The 10,569-nt window shown below is 41.4% G+C and overlaps 1 protein-coding gene across 2 annotated transcripts in view; it reads right to left on the reverse strand.

The window, feature by feature from the left end:
• Positions 1–10,569, reverse strand: part of drp2 (dystrophin related protein 2) — a 94,934-nt gene that overhangs the window by 49,745 nt on the left and 34,620 nt on the right. For both annotated transcript variants that reach the window (XM_008275549.1, XM_008275542.1), the window contains exons 4-5: positions 2,184–2,304; positions 1,496–1,607 (exon numbers count right to left, since the gene is read on the reverse strand). In XM_008275549.1, coding sequence (XP_008273771.1) covers positions 1,496–1,607; positions 2,184–2,304 — 233 coding nt within the window. The remainder of the gene's footprint in view (positions 1–1,495; positions 1,608–2,183; positions 2,305–10,569) is intronic.

Consider the following 10,569-nt stretch of genomic DNA (forward strand, 5'->3'; position numbering starts at 1 on the left):
AGTTAGTGAGCTCTGAACTTTCAGGATCCAAAACTTGATAAATGTGTTTTCCTAATTGTTTCTGTAATGGATTACGGTTGCCACATTTTGTAATCAGGTTATGGTAATTGTATTGTGTGTTATATATTGCTGCATAACCCTGCTATGGATCAGCACACACATACCCACGAAGAAAATAACAGTCAACTGCAGAGCCCTGAAAGTCACATGCATTTTGTTGTTGTATGTTTTTAAAATAAACGTACATTTCCAACAAACATGGTCTCCTTTTTATGCCACGTATATTTGAACAGAATTCTCTCCCTTCTTTTCTCTACTGTTGCACACAACCAAAATAGACTGTAGACTGACTGTCCATAGCATTTACACACAAAAACAAAAAGGAAAAAACTAACTACTCTAAACAATAAATAGACAAAATCAACAATCTTTCAGTCCTTGACACAAATACCGGACAATTTATATTCAAGAAAAAAAAAAAAAAAACAATTCATCATTCCTGAACAAAAATAAACCTTTTTTTTTTTTCTTGTAAGAATTTAAACAGTGGGCTCTGGGGTGAATTTGTAACAGCATGGGCTGTAAAATTAGTCTAATTCACTGATGTCCTATAATTATAAACTTCAATAAAAAATTAATCACCAAAACTGGGGTTCCAAGGCTTTTTAGAGGACAAAAATGCTGCCGTTTTGAACGGAAATTTGCCTGAAAATCTTCTAACAGTACTGACCTTGATTATAAATCTTACATTACCATTACTGCTTAAAACTTCTCTCCATTCACAATAACCTCTAAAATCTCCTTTTGCAGTTTACAACATTAGCGCCATGGTAAGACAGAGTACAGAAACCCAGAGAGAGAAGAAGCAGTGGAATACTTTACTGAATGGAGAGGATGAATATTAACCCATTCCTTCAACATTCTACTTACTGTAAGAAAGAGAGCCAGTAAAATGGACTCATTACGCAGAGAACTGGCTCATGTGAGTGACTTCTTTTATCATATTTGATAGCATTAAATTGTTAATACAGATGCATCAAAGAGTAATCAGCTTTTTAGTGCTGTATCTGATAAAGATGGAATCCCTCCAAAGGGTCACAAGATAAATCTGTGGATTTGTGAGATGATTAATGGGGTTAGAAAGAAAAAAGAAAAAAGAAGTTGTGCTATACAAGTTTGAAGGCTCTAATCTCTCTTTTATCCCCCGGGGGCCTCAATCAATTATTAAAACGACAGTAAGTTCAGAGGGGAAATGTATCTTTGGTGGAACTTCTAACAACTAGATATCTGCAATGTGACAAGCTGTCAGATAAATGTGGTGGATTTTTCCTTGAAATTTAGCAGACTAGAAGTATAAAGTTGCAAGCATAGTGCAGGTATCTCAAAGTCACAGTTAAATTGTAAAGTACCTCAGTAAATTTACTTTCCAGAAACCATTGCAGGACGCACGCCACTGAATAAGATCTATACAATGCTTTAAAAGAAAGTGCCTGACCTATGGCGGTCCACACAGCGAGCTGTCAGCTTTTCCCACAGGTCACTGGCCACGTTCGCCTGCTTCCATACAGAGCGGCTCACATTCAAGATCCGCCGGCGAGGAGACACCTCTGCAGAAGGTGGAAGAGGTTAGATGGGGTCATGCAGGGGTAAAAGCATAAAGGTGGAAAGGAACAAGTAAAGAAAAAAAAAGAGCAGACAGAGAAATAACAGGGTGGAAAAGAAGGGCAGGGGTTAGAAGTCAGACAGGAGAAGAGCAATGATTTGAGAAGGATGGTTTAAAACTCAATGAAAAGAAACACAGAGGGATAGAGAGGAGGAAGCAAAACAAGCTGGAGAACACAGTAAGGTAGTTTGCTACAGTTATTCCCCCGGTGAGCATCCAGAGGTGAGAGCCAAACATTACGTTGAGGACGTGACGATGGAGAAACACATGAGAGTGCTGTATTATTGATCTGAGCAGATGGTACTGGAGGGCTGGTGAACTGGAGCTAATTGGTCCCGACCCGGACACTTTCCCTAAACTCAGTGTGACACCAGAGGACGGATCACTGCTAATAACTACTAATGGAAGATTTCACCTGCATGGGTCCTACCAAATGAACTGTGTGCTTCAGTTGAGGGGGTTTGTGAATATGACATTTTGGCTGGCGCAGCAGTTGGCACAGACTATGGAGGGAGCAGACCTTTTCCATCAGTCAGGGTCTCCTCTGGCTCCTGGAAGGGGTGCTGAGCCAGAAAGGCCTGGGCAGACTCCAAGACGGAGTAGATAAACGGCCCGCGAGACTTGACATCCTCCATGAATGCCTGCGGGGAGACGGAGAGGGTAGAATTAAAGATATAAGCTTATTCCAAACTCAAGGGCTGGTCCCTGGAAAGGATGTAGAGAAGGATGAGTCATGTAGGTTAGACTGAACCACTCCGCCAATGAGAAAACCTCATCCAAACACAGACTAACAATAATGGTGCATTCCAGTGATAAAATAAATTAATACACAACAATTTTCATGATCAAATAATGTTTAATATTTCAATAAAAAAAGGGCAATCATTAGCTGCATGGTTCCAGCATCTTAAATGAAGACTTTGCTGCTTTATGAATGCATTATGTTGCTGTAAATTAAATATTATTGGTTTTTCCACTGTCTTTACATCAGTTGCTTTATAGTAGAGTCCCTGGACTCTGGGAGATTATGATAATCACTTTGCACTATCAAACATTTAGACTAAACCCTGTTTCAGCTCATTGATAAAATAACCTACATGTTAATCAGTAATGAAAACGTTATCAAAGCTGCTGTCTCTATGCGTTGAAGCAGCTCCTAATCAACTTCTAATGCTAAATATGTATAGGTGCATCAAAAGGAAGCTGCCCTCAAAGGACAGACAATAAACACATGCAGACTGACCATCATCATCATCATCATCGCTTACAACACAGACTATGTTATTGTATACATCTGTGATCATATGCTGTCTATACAGATGTACAGTATACACCCCTGTGCAAAATCACGTATATGGCAAATTATATCAGATTGCATCACATTTCAGTAACTGCATTATTTCTAAGTTGACAAATAAAGTATTTCCTCCAATCAGAAACAAATACATTAAAAAGCCCATATTGAAAATACAAGCTCCAAAGTAGAAATTCAACAAGAAAACACCTGTGATCACTAATACACAAGTTAGAAAACCTTTGATCTCAACATTGAGTCCAGCTGTGTCCCAGTTAGTTTGATTGCATGGACATGGTTATTAATTGAGCTGTGAACACCAGAACCTTCTCAGTTTTGGACCTATTGGTTATGCCACTCTACATGTCTGTATCATGGTTCCACATGGAAAAGAATTGCTGGACAAATTCCAAAATCTGATTGTGGGACTTTACAAAGACAAAAAAGGATACTGGAAGACTAGCAAAATAATCTGTCTGCAGCTGGAAATAGGGGATATTGAACAAATCATAGTACCACGAATCAGAGCCGCAATGGCTGTCATCCTAAAATGTCTGAAGCACTTTCCTGTCCTGAAAAACAGACGGGCAAGTGCTTCAGACTTGGCACAGAGGACATCAGTGGAAATTGTTTCTGTGACAGCTCAGACAGAGTGAGGGACAGTGCATATTGTGAACCCCTATAGATAGCATAAAAAAAGGAAAAGGAATAAAAAGAAAAACTTTGCCTGTTCTTTACCACTAAACTATAACATTAAACTTTGTTAAAAGACATGAAAAGAAGCCTGGTGAATATTGGCAGCACATTCTTTTGTCAGATTACACCAACATAAACTTGTTCTAGGGTCCAGCCTGTGTGGCATCGGTCTGGTCAGGACCACCACAGTGAATACATAGTCCTGAGAGCGAAGCACAGAGATGGCAGTGTGATGATGTGGGGCTGCATGAATGCAAAAGGGTTTGAGGAGATGACATTTATAGATGGTACCACGAATGCATATGGATATTCCAAAAAAACTGGCTGACAAATTAACTCCCAGTCTGTAAAAGCTTGGCAGACAACCTTGTTATCATGCTGGAATATTCCAGCACACTGCCAAAATCACACTGGAGAGTCTAAAGGGGAAAAAAGTGAAAACCATGACCTTGCCAAGGATGTCGCCTGATTTATATCCAACAGAACAGAAGAGAAAGGTAAAGCAACACAACTCCAGAAATCTGGCATCTTCCATGCTGAGGATTGAGTGTCATCAAAAAACAAACACAAAAAAACAGGTAGGCACGCAAAGTATCAAAAAAAAAAAAGTTAAATATAATAATAAAATAAAAGTTGTACTGACTGTTGTTGCATTGAGTCTCTACTGTGGGACCAGTATTTTTAATGCTACACTGCTGGTTTTTCAATTCTACATAAGAACAGATATCCTAGAGTTCAACTTAGGAGTAATGTAATAATTGACAGGTGATACAACTTTGAATTGTTTGACATTTAAGCGATACCGTGCAGGAGTGTACTCACTTTTGTTGTATCCTTTCAATTAATGTCTATATTGAGTGTTTCTCTTTCCAAATTGGGGTGACATATGCTGTACACATTTTCAAGCCCTGCAGCAAACAAGTATTTTTCCACTGAAGAACACCTGACTTGAATTAATTGGCTTTTTTTTGTACCATCCAATGATTCACAGCATCGTGGCCTTTTCAGTGATGCACTTAAAGTGATGTATTAACTGATGTTACTGATGACCATCTGAATGAAAAATACCTGTTATATAAAATGTGGTGATGCAATATTTCCAGTTTTTCAAGTCAAGGATTGCCTAAAAACACCACTAAGCAAGTGAGCAACATAATGTGAATTGTTGGTGAAATGTTTTCTGTCCTAACTTGAGTTACATCAATAGAAAGATATTAGAGTAAAGGAAATGCATAAGCATATATATGACACATGTGAGAGTACCATCCACATGACTGGAAGGACCCAAGGTTTCTTAGCAGAACATTACATTACAATGAGACGATCGAGTCATTCATTCGTTCCACAAAAATTAAGTCTGACTTATTTTTGGCCCATTCCTAAAACTGGTTTATTTAGCAAATAGACATTATTTTTGTAATCCCAACTGACCTAAAACAAGAAAGGTTTAGTCTGATTTAATGTCAGACAGTGAGAAAAAAAAGGTTATGTGTCTTTTTATACAGTGTGTGTAAACTTCTGTTTTCAACTGTATATATAGAGCTACAATGCTTCTTCCAGGGCTGTCTACGGGTTTGGGCTGGGGATCAAACACTTAATCCCTCAATTAGTAAAATAAAAACATATTGTTACTGAAAACCCAACCTACTGCCAGAGCCACAGCTGTTATGGTCAGTGTTACTAATTTATGGTTTATCTCTATAACACTGGCACAACAGATGCCTCATCCCTCAGAAGCATCCCTCCTACTGATCCAATCTAGGACCAGATAGCAACAAAGAGGAAACCATCGTTCTTTACATAGAGTTCATTTTAGCTTTGTGTAACAGAATTTAAACATACCTCAAATCTGACTGTGAGTTAGGTCAAGTTAGTTAAAGTTTATCTATATGAAAACAGCTCGAGGAACAGTTCAGTTTTGTTCACTTCAGTTTATTGTTATTCAGACATAAAAACACGAATAAACAAACTTTGTACTCAGGTCCAGCAGCATACAGAAAAAATAACATTCTGCAGTAAAATGTAAGTTAGTTAGAAAGTACACCAGTCGCTGGTAGCTGAGAAGTCACTGCACTGCTGCAGCCATCTTCAAGACTGAAAGAAAGACTGCAGCAGTGAAACCTCTGAGTATTATATGTGTAGTCTTGCTTAGACATTACACCATGCCACACAAGCTGAAGAGCAAACATATTCAAGAAACAGAAAGTGGCATATATGGAGGAAAACTGGACAACTCGAATGCATGGGTTACACATAGCAATCACTGCATACACACACACACACACGTAAACACACATGCACAGACACAATGGTAGTGATCTACTGGCAGAAAAACATGAAATTACATGAATGCTTGTGCTGAAAGCCCAGGGCCCAACAGGAGACCAAATCCAGGGGGAGGACTGGTCATCTGGCCTCCAAGCACACAACAGCCAATTAGCTGGAGAGCCCAGCTCCACTGGTCCACATTCAAGAGTACTCCCTATGCAAATTGCAAACGAGGAGCTCAGTGTGTAGGAAAGACACACACAGACATATATATATATATATATACTGAGCAGAAACCCAGAGCCTCCCCGGGGCCTCCAAGAAAGCCAGTGCGTCAACCTTCTCCGTTCTTCTGTACTAATCTTTGTTCTGTATTAAACACACTGCAGGTGTGAGAATTAATGCCAGGGATATTCTCGCTCTTCAAAGTAATTTATTTAGGTGAAGCCAGCGTTCTCAATCCTCTTACGGTATAAAGAGATTACAATTTCAGCTATAAATCTACACTACTAGTTGGAATTAGTAGCATTGTGAACCACTGCAGTGACAGTGCTTCAGTGTCTATAAAAGTCCAGGACCAGAGCCCGGCAGGCCCGATAACATCCGGTGAGCAGAGTGAAACAGAAAGCCCCAGATGAAACACCAGTGAACATACAAAAGTGTGTGGCAGGATGGGGAGCGGTGGTCTGAGATAAGATTCCCAGTGCAACAGTCATGAAGAAAACCTTGTGCCTGTCTCACTCATCCTTCTCTCTCTCACTCTTCCCCTAATCACAGATTCCCTCCTCAACCTCACATCCTCGCCTCCTTCCTTCCCTTCACCCTGTTTTCATCTTCTCTATTCTCTCCATCCTCTCTTTAGCTGCTTTGCTGCCCAAAGAGGAGCTGAGCCATGGATTCCCTGAGCCAGCTGTCATGTTAAGACTTTAATTCCAGCTAAATTTCACACTCAGAGGCTTCGTCTTTGGTTGAAGGAACATTAAGAGCGAAGCCATCAGATCAGATTAAGATACATTATGCATAGAGGGGGAAAAAAAAAAAGCCAAGAGGAGGAAATGACTTCATTGACTTGGTCTAAACATGTTGATGGCTTCCCTTTGCATGCTCCGTCTCAGTGTGTATCTGACAACACAGAGGCTGGAATACTCAGTCATCCCAAACACCCACAATCATATACTTAAAAACATATTTTACCCCTCTATTACCACACCAAATGCACGCACAGTAAACGTGCTTCTGAACCGAGGTTCATGTAGATGTTCACACACACACACACACACACACACACAAATGTAGTACAGCGGGAGCTACACTCACACAACGACATCAGAATAAATCCACTTAAGATCAATAATTCACATTTCTTAAAACGCTTTAATTCTCTATAGAAAACTGGGATGCAATTTCCCTCTCTGCTTTGTCGGGAAAGTTTTAGAGCGACCAGACGCTCGGGAAGCAGAGGCATCACAGATTATAAAGGCGTGCTGTGCTGAAAATGGGACATTTGAGAGAGAAGAGGAGAGGAGAGGAGAGGAGAGGAGAGGAGAGGAGAGGAGGAGTTAAACCAGCCCTTTATTGGTCATGTTTTCCTATTTACATTAAAAAGGTAAATAAATGTTTAAAAATATCTATATATCCACCACAACACCCTGTATGTATTTACACTCACCAAAACAAAAAAGGTTTCTTCAGAATCTGACATAAGCAATTGCTGAAAAAAAGAGGACGTCCCCAACAGAAACCAGTTTTTCCAATTCTGACCATTTTGTAATATGTAAATTCTACCTTGATAGGTGCAGCCTCCAGATCTCTAAACATTAGTTCAAACATTTATCCATCTTGTCTCTTTCATTTTGTTTCTTCTTGTTCACCAGATGCTTACTTTGGCTTGACCAATCAGAAAATCTGTCAAACAGACATCTCTGTGCTGTGCCACAAAGTATGTAGGACCAAAGACAAAAGGTTCATCATCTAAGCAACATCCTAACCCCTCCAACCACTGCTGCAGGAGAGAAAAGACAGGATTCAATCAGGGACAACTGAGCCAAAGGTGTTTTAAAGTTTCCTCCGCTTGGCAAAGAACACAATGACTTCCTGCTCTGTGATCTAAAAGTGTCACATCTCTGTTTGTAGCCATGACTCCATGCATTATCCTCCACTGGAGATCCGCACTTCGCTTTTCAATGGGGCTTGTACAGGAACGTCCAGCTGCTTCTAGGAGATGACCCCAGTGCCAACATACCAAACCCTCTTGACTCCCTGACACCAGCTAGAGATATTCTGCTGAGAACCTTTACAGTCACGCCATACAGGCTCTTCTTGGACATGCTGGAGAAGTCCACTAACTCTGGTATTCGAAAAGATCATAAAGCAGCATTTTCTTCCTCCTGCTTCGAACAGCCAACTGTGGAAACTCAATCCATATGATTGGCTGATCTCCTTTAGGTTTCGTCCCCAATGCCTCCCCTAAAGAGACTGGGGAGACCACTGCTCCCCAACGGTTTCTGCAGAAGACACAGAGCCTTAAGGCCAGTTTCTTCATTTAGTCTGGCAGCAGTTTTCCACTGTCCTGCTGATCTTAGACCCACCAGCTTCATCAGCCCAGCTGCCGTGAGACTTCTCTGAATGGTGGTGGAGCTGAGCATCCTGCTCTGTATGAGCGGGTTGTGAAACAATGACTCCTCACCAACTCTGTCATACCAGTGAGTGCAGTCTCTGGCAGCAATCAGAACAGTTCACCAAGTACGGAGGACTGACTGATAAAAGCAAGAAGTCTGAAGTGTCCATGCCAGCCAGGAAGAGGTGTTTATCATAGTCCAGGATCTTCACTCTACAAAGCAGGACAGATGCTGCTACAGTCAAGAGCTTACTCTGGTGATAAAGAGTCACCCGTTACACTTTCATTATCCATCTCTTTAACATCCCATTCCTTGTTCCACCTGTCCACTGTTTTGATTTTTCTCCACAACCTAAATGTCCATGGTATTTGAATTCTTTTCCCTTACTTCATTGTTGTTTCGTGTTTTAGGAGGGTACCGGTTGCAGCATCCTCCGCCTCCTGATGTGCTACCTGCAGGCTACTGCTGTCAGAGCAGCCCACAGTCTGCTCACCTGTACCACTCCCTCCTGCTCACCTGTACCACTCCCTGCTGCTCACCTGAACCACTCCCTGCTGTTCACCTGTACCACTCCCTGCAAACTTCTCTGTATGCGGGCATTTGTGACCGACATCACTACACTCAAAGCGTTTCATGCTGCCCCAGCTAGCATAAACAGCACTTACCTTTAAATAACACTTCCAACATTTTTATAGGACCATTCAGGTACATGAACGCCTGCCTCCGCAAAGACTGGACATGCTGCAGCCTCATATCTTTGCAAACAAGCCAATCTGTTCTAAAATCACTATCAAATTTGCGGGCCAGCTCTTTCTCCAGCAGTTTGTTGGAAATGAACAGACCTCACACAGTGGTCCGTGTGGACCGTACAAAATGTGGTGACACAGCGACAAACATATCATCCGGCATCAGGTCCTTTTCAACCGACGAGCGAACGAGCTTCTCCTGTTGTAAAAAGGCCACAATGGTGTTATTCATCCAAGAGGCATATGTTATGTTCTCCTGTCCGACTTGCTCTTCTACAGCCAGCAGAACCTGTTCCATAGTGTACGGTACAGAGAGGACGCATGGAGATTGTCAACGGTGACGACTATGAATTTGGCCGGTGCATCACTGAGTGGCCATCAGTGTTAAAGGAATAGCCAAGGAAGTTTTAAAGCATAAAAAGCAGACAAGATAAATAAGAAAAGAAGGATGACAATGGGGCAAGAAATGGGAAGAGTAAAAAAACAAAAACAATGTCTTTAGTTGTTGTTGTGTTAATTGGAAGGCATATTTCACAGTGCAACAGAAGAGGGGAAAGTTAAAGTGGGACCAAGCAGGAGCCACAAACCTCTCACTGTCAATGCAAGTCGCCTTTCAGACACACTGCACAAACTGACAGCACAGAAAATTGGAAAGAGGGTAGAATGGAAAACTCTGCTGTAGTTACAGAACCAATTACAAGTGTGTGTGAATGTAGGTTACAGTGTGTGTGTGTGTGTGTGTATATGTGTGTGTGTGCGTGTGTGCGTGTGTGCGCGTGTGTGCATGTGTGGCTACACCGATCCCAGTTCGCAAGATGCATCTCTCAACGACTAAGGTGATTTACTGGGAAATGAAAGAATATCTTGAGGATTCCAGTAGCATTTCTCCAAATGCTTGCTGTCACACAGGAGAAAGAATCCCCTGAGAATTCATTTTAGTGCTTCTACCCCTCACACACATCCTAAAGTACATTTTAAAGCCTAAATTTGAATTTTTATTGGTTCTTGATTTAGATATCACAGGAGATAAATATTAGTTTTATTGCAAAAATCATAATTAAAAGCACTTTCTCCGCCACTGCTGCACCAGATTCTGCTTGTTGTCGGGAGATATTTTAGAACAGGCCAGCAATCTGTTCGACTCTTAACTGTGGCTCAGGTGGTGAAGCGGGTTGCCCACTAATAGCAGGGGTGGCATTTCGATCCCTGGCCCCTCCACATGCCGAAGTGTCCCTGGGCAAGACACTGAACACAGAGCTGCTCCTAATGGAAGGTGAGCTGCAC

This window comes from Stegastes partitus, unplaced genomic scaffold (genome assembly GCF_000690725.1).
Source record: "Stegastes partitus isolate 25-593 unplaced genomic scaffold, Stegastes_partitus-1.0.2 Scaffold2, whole genome shotgun sequence".
NCBI classification, from domain to species: Eukaryota; Metazoa; Chordata; class Actinopteri; family Pomacentridae; genus Stegastes; species Stegastes partitus.